The 21,136-nt window shown below is 40.0% G+C and overlaps 1 protein-coding gene across 2 annotated transcripts in view; it reads left to right on the forward strand.

Annotated features, from left to right (window-relative positions):
• Nucleotides 1-21,136, forward strand: part of GOLM2 (golgi membrane protein 2) — a 126,538-nt gene that overhangs the window by 76,426 nt on the left and 28,976 nt on the right. For both annotated transcript variants that reach the window (XM_009428964.5, XM_016928132.4), the window contains exons 7-8: nt 14,027-14,125; nt 15,140-15,310. In XM_009428964.5, coding sequence (XP_009427239.1) covers nt 14,027-14,125; nt 15,140-15,310 — 270 coding nt within the window. The remainder of the gene's footprint in view (nt 1-14,026; nt 14,126-15,139; nt 15,311-21,136) is intronic.

Raw genomic sequence — 21,136 nt, forward strand, 5'->3', positions numbered from 1 at the left:
TAAAATGCAATTAAAAAATTAGTAGTTGCAAGGGGATGGGGTAGAGAGAGAGAGGATGAATAGGCAGAGCACAGAGGATTTTTAGGGCAGTGAAATGCTCTGATACTATAATGGGGAGACATGTCATTATACATTTGTCCAAACCCATAGAATGTACAACACCAAGAATGAACCCTAATGTAAGCTAGAGACCTTGGGTGATTACAGTGTGCCAGTGTAAGTTCATCAGTTTTAACAAATGTACCACTTTGGTAGGGGATGTTAATAATCGGGGAGGCTATCCATGGCCATGTATGGGAGCAGGAGATATTTGGGATATTTTTCCATCTTCCTGTCAGTTTTGTTGTGAACTGAAAACTGCTCTAAGTCTTGGCCGAGCGCGGTGGCTCACGCCTGTAATCCCAGCACTTTGGGAGGCCGAGGTGGGTGGATCACGAGGTCAGGAGATCGCGACCACCCTGGCTAACACAGTGAAACCCCATCTCTAGTAAAAATACAAAAAATTAGCTGGGCGTGGTGGCGGGTGCATGTAGTCCCAGCTACTCGGGAGGCTGAGGCAGGAGAATGGCGTGAACCCAGGAGGCGGAGCTTGCAGTGAGCAGAGATCACGCCGCTGCACTCCAGCCTGGGCAACAGAGCGAGACTCCGTCTCAAAAAAAAACAAAAAAAACCACAAAACTGCTCTAAGTCTTAAAAAACAATTAAAGAGAGGCCAGGCTCATACCTGTAATCCCAGCAGTTTGGGAGGCTAAGGCAGGAGGATCGCTTGAGTCCAGGAGTTTGAGACCAGTCTGGACAACATAATATGAGACAGAAGAATACCACAATTAGCCATGCATGGTGGCATACGCCTGTAGTCCCAGCTACTTGGGAGGCTGAAGTGGGAGGATCACTTGAGCACAGGGGATTGAGGCTGCAGTGAACCATGATGACGCCATTGCACTCCAACTTGGTCAACAGAATGCGACCCTGTCTCAAAAATAAAAATAAAAATTAAAGAGAAGTAATTACAGTGATATGTGAGATGAGGAAAAAAGATAGGAAGATTATGTCTTAAGGCCAGGTGCAGTGGCTCACGCCTGTAATCCGAACAGTTTGGGATGCCGAGGTGGGAGGATTGCTTGAGGCCAGGAATTCAAGTTTACAGTTCACTATAATCATGCTACCTGTACTCCAGTCTGGGCAACAGAACAAGACCCTGTCAAAGAAAAAAACAAAAACGTTATGTTTTAAGGAAGCATTGTGGTTAATAATTTATATTTTTGGTAGAGATTATTTTTCTAAAAGCACTCTCAGGAAAAAATTAAGCTATAAAAATTTAAAAATCTTAACAAATTGCCAGTCTTGATATTAAAATTATAATTAAAATTTTTTCTTAGATATCTTATAAAACAGACATTGGCAAACTACCAGGTGGCCATTTGTTTTAATAAATAAAATTTTACTGAAACATAGACATACTCATTTGTTTATATATTGCCTATGGTTGCTTTTCTGCTAGAACAGCAGAATTGAGTAAGGCCCACAGCCTGAAACACTTACTGTCTGGCCCTTTTTTTTTTTTTTTTTCTGTCTGGCCCTTTAAGAAAAAGTTTTTAGATCCCTGTTATAAAGGACACAAATTTGAATCCTTCCTATAGATTAAAATTTCTACTTTGATTATCATTTCCCTTCAGCCTGAAGAACTTCCTTTAGCATTTCTTGAAGTGCAGGTCTTCTAGCAGTGAATTTTTCAACTTTTATCTGAAAGTATCTTTATTTTATTCTCATTTTTGAAGGTTATTTTTGCCAGATATGGAAATCTGGGCTGATAGGTTGAGGGCATTCATTCAGCATGTTAAAAGATGCAGTTCCGGCAGGGCGCAGTGGCTCATGCCTGTAATCCCAGCACTTTGGGAGGCTGAGGTGGGTGGATCGAGGTCAAGAGATCCAAGACCATCCTGGCCAACATGGTGAAACCCCATCTCTACTAAAAATACAAAAATTAGTTGGGCGTGGTGGCGTGGGCCTGCAGTCCCAGCTACTTGTGAGGCTTGGGCAGGAGAATTGCTTGAACCCAGGAGGTGGAGGTTGCAGTGAGCCGAGACCACGCCACTGCATGCCAGCCTGGCGACAGAGACTCTGTCTCAAAAAAAAAAAAAAAGATGCAGTTCCAACTATCTTCTGGCCTTCATTGTTTCTAAGTCAGCCATCTTTCTTTTGTCGTTCTCTTTTATTGTGTGTTTTTTCTCTAGATGCTTTTAAGATTTTCCCTTTATCTTTAATTGTTATCAATTTGACCAAGATGTGCCTTAGTATGGGGTTTTATTTTGTATTTATCCTGCTTAGGGTTCTCTGAGGTTCTTAGATTTGTGGGTTGATGTTTTTCACCAAATTTGGGGAAATTTCAGCATTTATTCAGATCAAATATGCAAATTTTACAATGCTATCTTTTTTTAATCCTTCTAAGACTCAAGTTTCATACATTTTTAAAATTTATTTATTTATTTATTTAAGATGGAGTCTCGCTTTGTCACCCAGGCTGGAGTGCAGTGGCATGATATCGGCTCATTGCAACCTTCACCTCCCGGGTTCAGTCGATCCTCCCACCTAAAACTCCCAAGTAGCTGGGATTACAGGCATGCACCACCACGCCCAGCTATTTTTTTTTTTTTTTTGTATTTTTAGTAGAGACGGGGTTTCACCATGTTGGTCAGGCTGGTCTTGAACTCCTAACCTCAAGTGAGCCACCATGCTCGGCCGAGTTACATACATTTCAGACTGCTTGATATTATCCCAAACGTCACTGAAGTTTTGTTTAGATTTTTGTAATACCTTTTCTCCTTCAGTTTGTTTAATGTCTTTGATTTACCTTCAAGTTCATTGACCCCTTTTTTTCTGTAATGTTTAGTCTGCTGTTAAGCCCAGTCAGCATATATTTCACTTTAGATGTCGTACTTTCAATTCCAGAATTTCCATTTGGTTCTTTTTTACTCCCCATTCTTTACCAGATGTTCCCACATTTTCCTTTAAATCCTTGAACATATATATACACACACACATATATATACACATATATATACACATATACACACATATATATACATATACATATATATATATAAACAGTTGTTTATAAGTTCTTGTCTGCTAATTTTCACAAGTGGATCACCTCTCCGTTTGTTTCTGTTGATTCCTTTTTTTCTTGATTGTGGGTCATTCTCTGCTTTTTTGTATGTCTAGTAATTTTATTGTATACTTTATGAGTATTACATTGAGGAGTTTGGATTTTGTTGCCTTCTTTTAAAGGGTGTCTTCTTTTAAAGGGTGTTGAATTTTGTTCTGGCAGACAAATTACTGGAGGAGCCTGCGTTAGTCAGGGTTCCCTAGAGGTACAGAACTAATAGGAGATATATGCATATAGTAGGATATATTATATATATATATATACCCGGCTACCACACCCAGCCACCTCTGTTATTTCTGTTCAGCTCTCAGCCCTATAGCATTTTAGATATGCGTGTGTATATATATATATATATATGTGTGTGTGTGTGTCTGTGTGTATATATATGTATATATGTACATATACATTCTTAGATTTGTGGATTGATGTTTTTCACCAAATGATTCTTCCTCAAAAATGCCTCCCCTGACCAAACTATCTAAACTAGAGCCTCCCACCACTCTATCACATCTCCCTGTTTTAATTTATACACAGCACTCTGACATTTATATTATGTTCTATAACTTTTGTTTATTGTTATCTCCCCAACAAGAATGTAAGCTTCATAGGACAATAACTTGGTCTGTTTTGTTCACTGCTGAATCTCCAGCTGTTTAAAACAGTTCTTGGCAGGGCCCAGTGGCTCACGCCTGTAATCCCAGCACTTTGGAAGGCCGAGGCGGGCGGATCAAGAGATCAGGAGTTTGAGACCAGCCTGTATGTATATATATATATATATACGGCCTGTATATGTATATATATACACACATATATATATGCATACACACACACACACACACACACACACACACACATATATATATAAAGGGGAGTTTATTAAGTATTAATAAAGCCTGGATGACAAAGCAAGACTCCATCTTAAATAAAATTTAAAATGTGTGTAACTTGAGTCCTAGAAGGATAAAAAAAGATAGAATTTTAAAATTTGAATAATATATGATATGAATAAAGGGGAGTTTATTAAGTATTAACTCATACGATCACAAGGTCCCACATTAGGTTGTCTGCGAGCTTGAGCAAGGAGAGCCAGTCCAAGTCTCAAAACTAAAGAATTTGGAGTCTGATGTTTGAGGGCAGGAAGCATCCAGCACGAGAGAAAGATGTAGGCTGTTAAGCTAGGCCAGTCTCACCTTTTCTCGTTTTTCTGCCTGTTTTATATTCGCTGGTAGTTGATTAGAATTTGCCCATCAGATTAAGGGTGGGTCTGCCTTCCCCAGCCCACTGACTCAAATGTTAATCTCCTTTGGCAACACCCTCACAGACATATCCAGGATCAATACTTAAAGTATCTTTCAGTCCAGTGAAGTTGACACTCAATACTAACCATCACAGAGCCTGTTGATTCTGTCAGGCTTGTTTATGCTTTGGTTTTTTGCTTCATTAGAGCAAGTTAGTTTTTATTTTGTTTTTAGTCTCAGAGCATGGCCTTTAACTCTAGAGTGTGGCCTAAAAATGATAATAATCATAAGTAATTAGTCTAGTGTGGTAATGTGCTCCTATAGTCCCAACTACTCAGAAGGGTGAGGTGGGAGGATCATTTGAGCTCAGGAGGTTGAGACTGCAGTGAGCTATGATCATGCCACAGCACTTCAGCCTGGGCACTAGAACAAACCCCAACTCTAAGAGCGTGGTCCCTACTCTTAAACTATGGCCTTGTAGCATCTCATCTGAATACCGAAGATGGTTGGTGCTCCATGACCTCTGTTATTTCCTTTATTTTTTATTTTTAATAGGGAAGGCAGGGAGAATTTTAGCCTTTTCTGTGTATGTGTGCAGTGGTGTGATTGTAGCTCACTGAAGCATCTACTTCTTGGGCTCAAGCTCTCCTCCCACCTTTGCCTCTGAGTATCTGGGACTACAAGTGTGTGCCAGCATGCCCACCTAATTTTTTTAATTTTTAATAGACACAAAGTCTCACTATGTTTTACAGGCTGGTCTCAAATTCCTGAGCTCAAGTGATCTCCCACCTTGGCCTCCCAAAGCACTGGGATTGCAGGGATGAGCTACCACACCCAACCACCTCTGTTATTTCTGTTCAGCTCTCAGCCCTATAGGAGGAGCTGTCTGTTAGACCCCATGAAGTCTCACCCTGTGCATACACAACCTGGGGCTTGGCCAAAGACTTAAGAGGAAATCCCCATACAGATTTCTGCTCTCCGTTTCATCCCCCACAGGTTCCTCCTCTGTAATATCCTTTCCCGCAAATTCTAGCCACCTCAGCAGTCCAAACTCTGATGATCTCTGTCTCCTCTGCTCACAAAGACTGCCTATTCATATATATCCCTTCTTTTAAGGACCATGGTCTTGTGCTGATGGTTGTACAGTGCTTACAAACAGCTGCCTCATGTATTTTTCCTGCCTTTATAATTGTTTAGGGTAGAGGAAACCCAATACTGGTTAGTATGTCATTGCTAGCAGTGGAAGTTCATGTTGTCCTTTTTTAATTAAATAAATCCATCTCTAAGTTTAAAGGAAACTCATTACTCATAGACCATGTCTCAGGAGCCATATGAGAACATAATTTTAAGTAGTACATGTAGACATTTACCTATATTTCATGGAGGGCTGAGATAGTCCCACTAACCAGTATTTGAGCAAATTTCAAGTGTGTTGTATCTGTTCATATACACAAAGCAAAGAAAGAATGTTATATCGTTGTTTTGTATTTAATGTTTATGCTTCAGAATGATTAATATTACTTCATCTCTTTCTAGGAGTTTTTATGGTCAATTGCTGATCTGAGTTTCAGTAACTTTCCAAAACATTACTATAAGTAAATATTCATCAGGACTCTGAAGTGCAAGTCAACTATATAATCAGGAGGCTCAGAAAATTGATCACAGCCGGTCAATAAATTGATTAGTTTTACATGTAAATTGTAAAACTAATCAGATTTTCTCAATCTAAATCTTAGATTCTCTTTCATTCTAAGGATAAATACATTACTTTGACAACTCTAAATACTCCAGTATGTATTGATCACCAACTATTTGCTAGGCTTGTCTCATAATCCAGAGGAAAATATTCTCACTTAGTCCCCACATTGATCATGCAGGGTAAATGGCATCATCTTTATTTTATAGATGAGGGTTGAGGCTTAGAAAAATTAGGAACTAATCCAAAGTCATGCAGTTAATAAATTACAGAGCCATGATTTGACTCTCTAAAAGAGAAAATCTGGTCTAACTCCAAAGCTCATGTATTTTATTCTTTTATTCTCTTGGCTGTGCAGTAGAACCACCTTTGGAGCTTTCAGTAAGTATAGAAACCCATGCCCCATTCCCATATTCAGTACGTCTGTGGTAGTGTCTGTAATATTAGAATGCAGCCAGAGTTGAGGACCACTGCTTATCAGTGCCATACTCCTTCTCTATGGCCATAGGCACTGGATCATGAAGTCCTGTTAGTCAGGAAATTGGAAGTCTAGACAGTTTTGAGATTATAGCCCTGTTGTTAGAGTAAGAAAATGGGAGGAAAAGGCAGGATCAGTTCTTTTTTTGCCTCTCAGAGTAGAGGCTGCAACTGAAGCCTAAAAGAGAAGTAGAGGACAATTAATCCTAAACCACCTGTCATCTTTGTAAGCATCTTACCAGTTTCTTTAGAAATGTTTACTCTGAATTTTTAAGTCAAGTGAGAGGTATGTCTTATCTCTACTGTCATGAGCTTTTTGTTTCCTCACCTTTGAAAAAGGGATATCTATCTAATTTAGAGGTAAAGGTGACATGAGACTAGTGCCTGGTTATTGCCTCCTTAGGAGCTACCAGATACAGTCCCAGCCCCCAGTTACCTCTGCCACCTAGCCACCTATTCTTAAAGTTTTTACTATTGTGTCTCTAATATGGCCCCTTCTTTCCTGTCTCCCTCATTTCTAACACTTTTTCCTCACTCCTTAGCTTCTCCTCAAATATGCTGCTCATGCTCCTGTCTCAAGGCCTTTGTACTTGCTCGTCTTTGTTTGAATGTTCTTCCTCCAAGTTTCATTCATATCTCTGCTCAAATGATTCCTCCTCAAAAATGCCTCCCCTGACCAAACTATCTAAAATAGAGCCTCCCACCACTCTCTATCACATCTCCCTGTTTTAATTTATACACAGCACTCTGACATTTATATTATGTTCTATAACTTTTGTTTATTTATTCTTATCTCCCCAACAAGAATGTAAGCTTCATAGGACAATAACTTGGTCTATTTTGTTCACTGCTGAATCTCCAGCTGTTTAAAACAGTTCTGGGCGGCCGGGCACGGTGGCTCACGCCTGTAATCCCAGCACTTTGGGAGGCCGAGGCGGGCGAATCACGAGGTCAGGAGATGGAGACCATCCTGGCTAACACGGTGAAACCCCGTCTCTACTAAGAATACAAAAAATTAGCCGGGCGCAGTGGCGGGCGCCTGTAGTCCCAGCTACTCAGGAGGCTGAGGCAGGAGAATGGCGTGAACCCGGGAGGCGGAGCTTGCAGTGAGCCGAGTTCGTGCCACTGCACTCCAGCCTGGGCGACAGAGCGAGACTCCGTCTCAAAAAAACAAAACAAAACAAAACAAAACAAAAACAGTTTTGGCAGGGCACAGTGGCTCGCGCCTGTAATCCCAGGACTTTGGAAGGCCGAGGCAGGCGGATCAAGAGATCAGGAGTTTGAGACCAGCCTAGCCAACATCGTGAAACCCTGTCTCTACTAAAAATACAAAAATTAGCCGGGCGCGGTGGCGGGCGCCTGTAATTCCAGCTTCTCAGGAGGTTAAGACAAGAGAATTGCTTGAACCCAGGAGGTGGAGGTTGCAGTGAGCCGAGATCGTGCCACTGCACTCCAACCTGGCTGACACAGCAAGACTCCATCTTGAAAAAACAAAACAAAACAAAAAAACAGATCTTGGCATATAGTAGATACTAAATATTGTCCAATTGGCTGGGTGTGATGGCTCACACCTATAATCCCAGCACTTTGGGAGGCTAAGATGGGCGAATCACTTGAGGTCAGGAATTCGAGACCAGCCTGGCCAACATGGTGAAACCCTGTTTCTACTAAAAATGCAAAAATTAGCTGGGCATGGTGGTGCACGCCTGTAATCCCAGCTACTTGGGAGGCTGAGGCACGAGAATTGCTTGAACCCAGGGGGCTGAGGTTGCAGGGAGCTGAGATCACGTCACTTCATTCTAGCCTGGGCAACAGAGCAAGACTCAGTCTCAAAAATAAATAAATAAATAAATATTGTCAAATGATTAAATTTCTACACTGATAACTCTGCTTTATAAATAATACAAAAATCAGTGATAGGATAAAAACTATATGCTCTAATGGCTTTGGTGGCCTGTATTTTCTCTTTGTGATAAATACATTTTATTATTTTATCTTTGATACTTTTCCTTAATAATGGCTTTATCAATGATATATGTTTTAGCAGCTGTAGTGGTCGGATCTTGCATTGCTATAAAGAATTACCTGAGGCCAGGCACGATGGTTCACGCCTGTAATCCCAGCACTTTCCAAGGTCAAGGTGGGAGGATCACTTGAGCTCAAGAGTTCAAGACCAGCCTGGGCAATATAGTGAGACCCCATCTTTGTTTTTGTTTTAAATGTTTAAAAGAAAAAAAAATTACCAGAGACTGGGTAATTTATAAAGAAAGAGGTTTAATCAGCTCATGGTTCTGCGGGCTGTACAGGCATCTGCTTCTGAGGAGGCCTCAGGACACTTGCAATCATGGCATAAGGCGAAGGGGAAGCAAGCACATCTTCACATGGCCAGAGAAGGAGGAAGAAAGCAAAGGGGAAGGTGCCATACACTTTTAAACAACTAGATCTCGTGAGAACTCTATCACGAGACAGCACTATGGGGATGGTGCTAAACCATTAGAAACCACCTCCATGATCCAATCACCTCTCACCAGGCCCCACCTCCGACACTGGGGATTACAATTCCGCATGAGATTTGGGTGGGGACACAGAGCCAAACCATATCAGCAGCCTAGCTATTAATGGTATTTTCTGATAGCAGCATGATATTCCCTGTTGACTTGTATATTTTTCCCCTGGCTCTCTGGTCTTCAATGAAGAGGACCAGGTTAAAATATAAAGAGAGCTGCTTTATTTATTTTTATTTATTTATTTATTTTTGAGACAGCGTCTCCCTCCATTGCCCAGGCTAGAGTGCAGTGGTGCTATCTCGGCTCACTGCAACCTCCTCCGCCTCCTGGGTTCAAGCGATTCTCCTGCCTCAGCCTCCTGAATAGCTGGGATTACAGGCACACACCATTACACCTGGCTAATTTTTGTATTGTTAGTAGAGACGGGGTTTCGCCATGTTGGCCAGGCTGGTTTCAAACTCCTGACCTCGTGATCCGCCCACCTCAGCCTCCCAAAGTGCTGAGATTACATGCATAAGCCACCCCACCTGACCGAGAGTTGCTTTGATATCATCAATCATTGTCATGATATTGTTTGCAGTCTACTCTGCATCTAATTTTCCCCAAACTTTCATTGTTTTTAAGCTCACATTTGTTACAGGTTTTTTCTTAATTTGTTTGAGAAGTATTCTTAATTTGTTTGACTTAGTACTTTCTTATCTGAAGATTTATAGGCTGGGCACAGTGGCTCATGCCTATAATCCCAGCACTTTGGGAGGCCAGGACAGGAAGATGGCTGGAGCCTGGGAGTTCCAAGACCAGTCTGGACAACATAGTGAGACCTCCTCTCTACAAAAAAAATTTTTTTAATTAGCCAGGTGTAGTGTTGCATGCCTGTAGTCCCAGCTAGTCAGGAGGTTGAGGTGGGAGGACTGCTTGAGCCCCGGAGGTCGGGGCTCCAGTCAGCTGTGATCACACTGGTGCACTCCAGCCTGAGTAACACAGCAAGACTTCTCAAAAAAATTCAAAAAAAGAATGCTTATCATAAATGGTTTATAATGATAAATTAAAAACCATGGAAATCTTATAGGGAGGGTTCATTAAATTTGTTATATCCATAAAAGTGTAATATGTAGCCACTAAAAAGGATGATGCTGAGCTATATTTATTGGCATACAAAGATATATATGTTGGGCCGGATGTGGTGGCTCACGCCTGTAATCCCAGCACTTTGGGAGGCCGAGGTGGGCGGATCACCTGAGGTCAGGAGTTCGAGACCAGTCTGACCCACATGGAGAAACCCCATCTCTACTAAAAATACAAAATTAGCTGGGCTTGGCGCATGCCTATAATCCCAGCTACTTGGGATGGCTGAGGCAGGAGAATCGCTTGAACCGGGGAGGCGGAGGTTGTGGTGAGCCGAGATCGTGCCATTGCACTCCAGCCTGGGCAACAAGAGCAAAACTCCGTCTCAAAAAAAAACAAAAAACAAAAAACAAAGATACCTATGTTGTTTCTTGTTTTTAAGACAGTGTTTCCCTCTGTCACCCAGGCTGGAGTGCAGTGGTGGCTCACTGCAGCCCTAGCCTCCTGGGCTCAAGTGATCCTCCCATCTCAGCCTCCTGAGTAGCTGGATTACAGATGTGTGCCACCCCACCCAGCTAATTGTATTTACTTTTAGTAGAGACAGAGTCTTGCTAGGTACCCCTGGGCTCAAATGATCTTCCTGCCTTGGCCTCCTGAAATATTGGGATTACAGACATGAGACACTGTGCTCAGTCTGTATCTGTGATTTTTTAAATTAAAAAGAAAACAGGTTACAAGAAAACAAGTATAACATAATCTCATTTTTGTGGAGGAAAAAAATAGATACTTGTATATGTATACACAAGTATCTCCTATACAAAATTGGAGGGTAAGGTTAGCACTCTTAATTGTCTCCAAGTCAGCTAGCATTTTTCTAGATCATCGTTTGTTTCAGTACGACTAACTATAATAATTACCTCTTTTTTTAATTTTTAATTTTTTAGGTATATAGTAGGTGTTTATATTTATGGGGCTTAAAACTATTACTTCTGGCCTCTGGGAAGTCCTCTAACTATTCTATCCTAGGTATAAATAAATACCTTTCCCCTTAGTTCAACAAAACCAAGGCTGGGGTTTTCTAAAAGGAATTTTTCAAGAAAACAAAAGGAAAGTAAACAAAAGGCAAAATAAAAGCATAGAAATCAAAGTGTTTACAGGATACACACTGCTTTTTCTTATGTCGGTAAAAGTCTATCCACCAACTAGTTAAGTTGTTACAGTTTATGGGGCTCTAAAGTTTTTGGGAGCTGGGCATAATGGCTCACGTCTATAATCCCAGCAGTTTGGGAGGCCAAGGTGGGACAATTGCTTGAGGCCAGGAGTTTGAGACCAGCCCGGACCACATAGTAAGACCTCGTCTCTACAAAAAATAAAATATTAGCCAAGTGTAGTAGTGCAAGCCTGTGGTCTCAGCTACTTGGGAGGCTGAGCTGGGAGGATCACTTGAGCCCTGGAAGTTGAAGTTGCAGTGAGCGATGATTTTGCCATTGCCTTCCAGCTTGGGCAACAGAACAAAACCCTGTCTCAGAAAATAAAAAATAAAAATAATCCTTGTGACTCTGCAACCCAGGCGGGAGTGCAGTGCCGCGGCCTTGGCTCATTGCAACCTCCACCTCCCAGGTTCTAGCAATTCTGGTGCTTCAGGCCCCCAAGTAGCTGGGGTTACAGGCGTGTGCCACCACGCCGGGCTGAATTTTTTGTATTTTTTAGTAGAGTTGGGGTTTTGCTATTTTGGCCAGGCTGGTCTCAAACTTCTGGCCACAAGTGACTCACATGCCTCGGTCTTTCAAAGTGCTGGAATTACAGGCGTGAGCCACCTTTCCTGGCCCCTTGTGGCAATTTTTTACCCAGATCTCTCTAGCCAAAACTATAAAATTGAGAGTTTTGATTCAGCACTATCATTTGGTAATACTGTAGAGAAAAATGGAATGACGTGGAAAATATGTGTAAAATACAAATAAAAAAGATTATAAGATAGTATATATGATATAACCCTAATTTTAAGGTATACAGTATAATGTACAGAAATACAAAAAAAACCCACCACAGAGATACTCTTCAGAGGATAACAGTGGTTATCTTTAAGTTGTAGTACTACAGTTAAAGTTTAATTTCTTTGTGCTTTTCTATTTTTCCAAGTTTTCTATAGGAACACGTTATTAAGAAGTATATATATATATTTTAAATTATTTATTTATTTATTTTTAAATTTTTTTTTTGAGATGGAGTCTTGCTCTGTCACCCAGGCTGGAGTGCAGTGGTGCAATCTCGGCTCACTGCAAGCTCTGCGTCCCGGGTTCACGCCATTCTCCTGCCTCAGCCTCCCGAGTAGCTGGGACTACAGGTGCCCGCCACCACGCCCGGCTAATTTTTTTTTTTTGTATTTTTAATAGAGACAGGGTTTCACGATGTTAGCCAGGATGGTTTCGATTTCCTGACCTCGTGATCCGCCCGCCTCGGCTGCCCAAAGTGCTGGAATTATAGGCGTGAGCCACCGCGCCAGGACTTTTTTTTTTTTTTTTTGAGATAGAGTTTTCACTCTTATCGCCCAGGCCGCAGTGCAGTGGCCTGATCTCAGCTCACTGCAACCTCCACCTCCCAGGTTCAAGCGATTCTTCTGTCTCAGCCTCCTAAGTAGCTGGGATTACAGACACGCACCACCACGCCCGGCTAATTTTTTGTATTTTTAGTAGAGATGGGGTTTCACCTTGTTGGCCAAGCTGGGCGACAGAGCAAGACTCTGTCTCAAAATAAGTAAATAAAAGAAAAGAAAAGAAAATTTGAGCAAATAAATAAAAGAAAATCTGAGCAACTAAAAATAACATATTCTTAATACCTTACCTAACTTGTGTCAATTTTTATTTGTGCTATGCATATAAAAAGGTCTCACTGTTGAAGATCACTGTATCTGAAGAGATTCATTTTATTTATTTATTTATTTGAGATGAAGTCTCTGTCACCCAGGTTGCAGTGCAATGGCGCGATCTCAGCTCACTGCAACTTCCGCCTCCCAGATTCAAGCGATTCTCCTATCTCAACCTCCTAAGTAGCTGGGATTATAGACACGCACCACCACGCCCGGCTAATTTTTTGTATTTTTAGTAGAGATGGGGTTTCACCTTGTTGGCCAAGCTGATCTTGAACTCCTGACCTTGTGATCTGCCCACCTCAACTTCCCAAAGTGCTGGGATTACAGGCGTGAGCCACTGCGCCCAGTCCATTTTATTAATTCATCAAATCTTTGTTGAACTTCTCTTACATGCTAGGCATGTTCTAGATGTTGGGGATATAGTGGTGACGAAGACAGTTTGTACTGTCATGGAGCTTATATTCTGGGCAGATTTATTGGTCAAAAAAATCTGTGATGGGGCCGGGCGCGGCAGCTCACACCTGTAATCCCAGCACTTTGGGAGGCTGAGGGAAGCAGATCTCCTGAGATCCGGGGTTCGAGACCAGCCTGGCCAACATGGCGAAACCCCATATCTACTGAAAATAAAAAACTTACGCGGGCGTGGTGGCGAGCGCCTATAATCCTAGCTATTCCGGAGGCTGAGGCAGGGAGAATCGCTGGAACGCGGGAGGCAGAGGTTGCAGTGAGCTGAGATCATGCCATTGCACTCCAGCCTGGGAGACAGAGCAAGACTCTGTCCCCCCACCAAAAAAAAAAATTCTGCGATGAATGGTACAGTGTATCAATTAGTAACTGTAAATAAATTAGCATACCAACTATAAGGATTACAAAATTAGAATAAACATCATAGAATTAGTGCAATGTAAATTGATTCACGGTGGTTTTTTTTTTGTTTTGTTTTTTTGTTTTTTTTTTAGAAATCATAGTATCAATGAGAATAATATGGATTTATTTTTTTTCTTCTAGCTTTAAGGAAGCCTCCTATTTCAGTTTCTCAACATGAAAGTCATCAAGCAATCTCCCATCTTCCAACTGGACAACCTCTCTCCCCAAATATGCCTCCAGGTATGAAGGCTTATGCTTATAATTCCATTTGAAACCAACTTACTAGTCTTGTACAGTTATATAGTGTATCAAATATATCACTTAGCAGTATAGTGAAATAGCATTTATTCTTTGAGGTAATGTTATATATTTTTTTAGGCTAGTAAAAGCAGAGAGAAATAATAATCTGAAACTCCACTTTATCTGGTGGATTGTTAGTCTTTTTCTTAACAGAAGAATTATTTATTATGCCACTCTGAGCTACATTCCCTTTCCTCTCTGCCTGCTATACAGGTTTGCTTCTTCAAAATGTGTTCAAATTTATCTCATAGAGGCCTTCTATAAATTACAGTTCCCACCTATATTAAAATCTTCGTACTTATGAATGTATTTGTTTATTTTCTAAACACTCATTCCATTTTATAGAACATTTCCCTGAAATGAGAGTAGATATGATTGAAGAGACCTGCTTAAGGGAGATGATGGAAAGGAAAAAGGTCAGAGTGGAATAGGATGTTTTGGGATCCAAAATTAAAGTCATTGATGAGGATAAAAAGGGAGGTGGGGAAAGAGAGGTGGTATCCAGTAGATAATGCTAAGAAAGAATCAAGAGTCAACACTTGTGAGTCACTGTATAGATGAAGATGACTTAGAGAGTAGAAATTTCAAAAGCCTTACTGGATTTTGGAGATTTCTGATAGTGATATGGAATTTGGAGGGAGGAAAAGATATGAGTATCATTGCTATATTAATCTATGGATTTCTACTGTATATCTTTTTGGTGAATAAGTTTATGGCCATTAGTGGAGATACTCACCTGGGAATGATCAGTAAACTTCCCACAGCTAAAATCACATTGGTTATAATATTTGATTAAAGAAATGAGAATAAACCTTTAAAAAAAAAAAAAAGCTTTGTGGCTACCCAATGTTAAACAATAGTGTGTCTTAGCTTTCTAAAGCAGCTCTTGTGAAATTCATCTTTAAAAGATTAAATTAAATTATATTCTTTTAATTTGATGTTTTTATGCCACAGATTCACACGTAAACCACAATGGAAACCCCGGTACTTCAAAACAGAATCCTTCTAGTCCTCTTCAGCGTTTGATTCCAGGCTCAAACTTGGACAGTGAACCCAGAATTCAAACAGATATACTAAAGCAGGCTACCAAGGACAGAGTCAGTGATTTCCATAAATTGAAGCAAAGTAAGAATCAATTGATGAATATTATGCTAAAAATATTTCTTTAAATGTAATATGAATTAAGGTCTTCATTATTCTGCTCTCTAATAAATGTATAGTGAAGTTATATATATTTAAAGAGAAGGTATGAAAGTGTCAAAATTTAAAGGAAATACAGGTTTTAAATGGATAGATACGATTTTAAAGAAAACTTTAAAAAGGTTCTCATATTCTCCATTGTTAAATAATAAATTTCAGGTGAGTTGACTTTTTTAAAAAATACAATTAGTTCTTATGAATATAAACTTTTTTGGAGAAATGAGAAAAATATATTTTGATAGGCTTACAAATGAAAACTTTGATTAGGGAGGAGAGAAAATAAATAGTTTTGAAAAATGGAACATTCTGGGAGAAACATACACTCTGGGGGATTGCCTTAGTAGATTGCTCAATACTGCTTCCTCCTCCATTCCCTGCAATTGCATTTTCCTCATTTAGATGTTAGAAGTATAAGAAAAAATTCTAGTAGTAGAATTTGAGGCAGGAGAGTGTCCCTTAGATCAGCTTCCTTAAACTGTGCTTTTCACTGGTTCTGCTTTTCATGGCATCTTCTTACCTTCAATTCTGAATAGACAGAATCTCTAAAAGCTTCAGTTTGTCTTTGGTTTATTTATTTATTTTTAATTTTTATCAGTCACCAGGAGTAAGATCAAGTCTTTGGTTTTTATGATGGCTTCTGTCTATGGCAGCAACTGTGCAGAGCACTGGTTAGGCAGTTATTTGTACAAAGGTTGCATGTAAGCTAATAATTGAACAATGTTATATTTGTGAATTTATTCAAGGTATTTTATTTTATTTCTTTATTTTTATTTATTTATTTTTAGAGACGGGGTCTCGCTTTGTTGCCCAGGCTGGTCTTGAACTCCTGGGCTGAAGTGATCCTCCCGCCTTAGCCTCACAAAGTGCTGGGATTACAGGCGTGATTCACCGTGCCCAGCCTATTCAAGGTATTTTTGTTGATCTTGTAACAGTTATTCAAATTTATTCATATATGTGAATGTATAGTTTGCATTAATTTAATTGGCTTTCCTTTCTTTTTTCTTTTTTTCTGTTTTCTTCAAATAGGAAATTCCTTGATATTTTAAAGCATATCTGTGTATCTTGACCAAAGTATTGTGTGAAAAACATTTTTATTACAAAGATTTAGCTAACATTTTAAATATAATGAAAAAATATTTCCTCAAAATTGGGTTGGGGGATTGGCCTGAAAACTTACATCTCAACAAGAAGAGGTGTACAGTAAGAGCATAACAAATAAAATATCTTAATTTGATCACTTAAGATTTTCTTCTTTTTTTAAAAAAAATTTTTTGAGATGGAGTCTCACTCTGTCACCCAGGCCAGGAGTGCAGTGGCAGGCAGGAGTGCAGTGGTGCAATCTCAGCTCACTGCAACCTCCGCCTCCCAGGTTCAAGCGATTCTTCTGCCTCATCTTCCCGAGCAGCTGGGATTACAGGTCCACATCACCATGCCTGGCTAATTTTTGTATTTTTAGTAGAGATAGGGTTTCACCGTGTTGGCCAGGCTAGTCTCGATCTTCTGACCTCAGGTGATCTGCCCGCCTCAGCCTCCCAAAGTGCTGGGATTACAGTCATGAACTACCGCGCCCGGCCAAGATTTTCTTCTAAACTTATATTTATTCTATACATTTTTTTAATTGTTGCCTTACCTGTATATATTTTTTTAACTGATATTTGGGTAAAGAAGGTGGTTGGAAATAATTGCTCGGAAATTATTACTCTCTACAATAATTTTGAAAAGAGCCTAGGCATGGTGGTACACAACTGTAGTCCCAGCTACTTGAGAGGCTGAGGCAGGAGAATCACTTGAACCCGGGAGGCGAAGTTTGCAGTGAGCCAAGATTGTGCCACTGCACTCCAGCCTGGGCAACAGAGCGAGACTCTGTCAAAAAAAAAAAAAAAAAAGAAAAGGAAAAGAGCCTATTGAGTTTTAAACCCTCACTCCAAATTATTTTCCATTTATCATTAATGTATATGGAGAGTTGAAATCAATGCATGCACAATTTTGTGATTTACTTTGACATTATTTCTTACATTCCTTTTTACTTAATTTAAATTTTTATTAATATATACACATATATTCTGTATATATTATATACATATACAGAATATATGTATACATATATATATATTCTATTGTGCTTAGGCAATAATAACAGTTTACTTAGGTCTCCTCTCATTGTTTAGATCATTTCGTATTTTCTCATTGTAGCTGTCATGATTGTTACTATCTTTTTTTTCCCCAGTTATTTCCTGTTCTTCCTACTTTGCATGTTCCTTTAAAAGTATAGTCCTCAGAACGAAATTACTGGGTCAAAGCACTTGACTAGCTTTATAGCACTTGTTAAATAGTGTCAGATTGTTCTCTAGAACAGTTTTAAAGTGTCACTGGAGTTATTTAAGTTTAGGGGTTTCTCTGTGGCCTGGCCACATTGATTTTTATCGTTTTTATAAGGTATTTAGAATATAACGTTTCCTTAAAAATGTTTTAATAATCATTTATTCTGGTAGCCTATATTTATGTGAGTAATTTTATTGTAATTATTTCTTGGTATATAATCTGTGCATCAGTTTTGACCACTTAGCCTGAGAACTTTGTAGATTGGTTCTATTTATTTGTATCAACTCTTTTCTTTTTCTTTTCTTTTTTTTTTTTTTTTGAGACAACGTCTCACTCTATCACCCAGGCTTGGAGTGCAGTGGTGCAGTTGTGGCTCACTGCAGCCTTGACTTCCTGGGTTCAAATGATCCTCCCTTCTCACCTTCCTCAGTAGCTGAGACCACAGGCATGTGCCATCACACCTGGCTAATTTTTAAAATTTTTAAACAAAGATGAGGTCTCGTTCTGTTGTCCAGACTGGTATTGAACTCCTGTGCTCATGTGATCCTCCCATCTCAGCCTCCCAAAATGCTGGGATTACAAGTGTGAGCCACCATTGTCCAGCCCCGTATCAAATCTTTATAGATAATTCAGATTTATCACAGTTTTCCTCTTATATTGTCGTTCCTGATATAAGACTTTCTTATGCTTTATCATGCAAAAGTTTTTTTAATTAAAAATAATTTTTTGTTTTGGTAAGTTACACGTAAAATTCACCAAAATGTACAATTCAGTGGCATTTAGTGCATTCACAAAGTTGTACAAACTATCACCACTCTAGTTCCAGAATATTTTCATCACCCTGAAACAAAACTCTGTACTCTCCTACCCTCAGCACCTGGAAACTGCTAATTTGCTTTTTTCTCTCTGTCTATGGAGTCACCAATTCTGGATATTTCATATAAAAGGAATCATACGGCCAGGCGCGGTGGCTCATGCCTGTAATCTCAGTACTTTGGAAGGCCGAGGCGGGTGGATCACAAGGTCAGGAGATCAAGACCATCCTGGCCAACATGGTGAAATCCCATCTCTACCTAAAAGTACAAAAATTAGGCCGGGCGCGGTGGCTCAAGCCTGTAATCCCAGCACTTTGGGAGGCTGAGGCAGGCGGATCACGAGGTCAGGAGTTTGAGACCATCCTGGCTAACATACTGAAACCCTGTCTCTACTAAAAATACAAAAAAGTTAGCCGGGCGTGGTGGCGGGCGCCTGTAGTCCCAGCTACTTGGGAGGCTGAGGCAGGAGAATGGTGTGAACCCAGGAGGCGGAGCTTGCAGTGAGCCAAGATCGCGCCACTGCACTCCAGCCTGGGTGACAGAGTGAGACTCCATCTCAAAAAAAAAAAAAAAAAAATTAGCTGGGCGTGGTGGCACATGCCTGTAATCCAAGCTACTTGGGAGGGTGAGGCAGGAGAATCACTTGAACCAGGGAGTTGGAGGTTGCAGTGAGCTGAGGTCACGCCACTGCACTCCAGCCTGGCAACAGAGCGAGACTGCATCTTAAAAAAAAAAACAACATACAGTATGTTACCTTTTGTGTCTGGCTTCTTTTATTTAGCATAATTTTTCCAAAGTTCGACCATGCTGTAGCATGTAGCATCTATCAGTATTTTATTTCTTTTTATGGCTGGATAATATTCAGTTGTATGGATACATTTTGTTTATTCATCTGTTGATGTATATATGGGTTGTTTCTACATTTTGGCTATCGAATAGTGCTTCTGTGAACATTTATGTACAAGTTTTTTTGAACATCTGTTTTTAATTCTTTGGGTATGTACCTAGATGTGAAACTGCTGAGTCATATGATAGTTCTATGTTTAGCTTTTTGAGGAACTGCCAAACCATTTTCCACAATAGCTGTACCATTTTACATTCCCACCAGCAACATATAAGAGTTCCAATTTCTCCACATCCCCTCCCTCCCTCCCTCCCTCCCTCCCTTCCTTCCTTCCTTCCCCCCGCCACTTTCATTCATTCCTTCTACCATGTAGTACATATGAAGTGATGTTTCCTTGTGGTTTTTATTTGCATTTCACTAATGACATTGAGCACCTTTTCTATGTACTTTCTGGCCATTTGTATATCATCTTTGGAGAATTGTTCTTTCAAGACCTTTGTCCTTTTTTAAAATTTACTTTTAGAGACAGAATCTAGCTTTGTCACCCAGGCCAGAGTGCAGTGGCACAGTCATATCTCACTGCAGCCTCAAACTCCTAGGCTCAAGTAATCCTCCTGCCTCAGCCTCAGTAGTAGCTATGGCTACAGGCATACCCTACCATGTCTAGCTAGTGTATGTATTTATTTTTTAGCTTTTGTGGAGATGGGGTCTTGCTGTCTTGCCCTGGCTGGTCTCCAACTCCTGGCCTCAAACAATCCTCCCATCTTGGCCTCCCAAAAGCACCGGGATTATAGGTATGAGCCACTGGGCCTGGCCCTTTGCACATTTTTATGTTGGGTTATTTGTCTTGGTTGTTGAGTTTTAAGAGGTTTTTGAAAAGGTATTCTGGTTACTAGACCCTAATCAGGTGTATGATTTGCAAATATTTTTGCACAGTCTATGGGTTGTCTTTTCATTCTTGATAGTGTCCTTTCATGCACGAAAGTTTTTAATTTTGATGAGGTCCAATTTATCTATTTTTTGTTTTTGTTCATACTTTGAGTATCATATCTAAGAAACCAGTGCCAAAATCATGGTCATGAAGATTTCCTCCTGTGTTTTCTTCTAAGACTTTCATAGGTTTAGCTGTTATATTTAGGTCTTTCATCCATTTAAAGTTAGTTTTTGTATATGGTTTGAGGTAAGGTCTAACTTAATCCTTTTGTGTGTGGATACCAGTTGTCCCAGCAACATTTATTGAAAAGACTCTTCATTTCCCATTGAACAATCTTGGTATCCTTGTCAAAAATCTATTGACCACAGATATATGGGTTTATTTCTGAATTATAAGTTCTGTTACATTTATCTATATGTCTCTCCTTATGCCAGTATCATACTGTTTTCATTGCTATAACTTTGCAGTAAGTTTTGAAATTGTGAATTATGAGTCCTTCAACTTTGTTCATCTTTAAGATTATTTTAGCTCTTCATGATCCCTTGTAATTTTATTGTAGGATCTGCTTTTCCATTTCTACTAAAAAGGCAGCGATATTTTAAAAGGAATTGTGGCTAGGCACAGTAGCTCACACCTATAATTCCAGCATTTTGTGGGGCCAAGGCAGGAGGATCACATGAGGCCAGGAGTTCAAGACCAGCCTGGGTAATGTAGCAAGACCCTATCTCCACAAAAAATTTAAAAATTAGCCAGGCATGGTGGCACAAGCCTGTAGCCTCTGCTACTGTGGATGCTGAGGTGGGAGGATTGCTTGAGCCCAGGAGTTCAAGGTTATG

The sequence above is a fragment of the Pan troglodytes genome, chromosome 16, assembly GCF_028858775.2.
Source record: "Pan troglodytes isolate AG18354 chromosome 16, NHGRI_mPanTro3-v2.0_pri, whole genome shotgun sequence".
Classification (NCBI taxonomy): Eukaryota; Metazoa; Chordata; class Mammalia; order Primates; family Hominidae; genus Pan; species Pan troglodytes.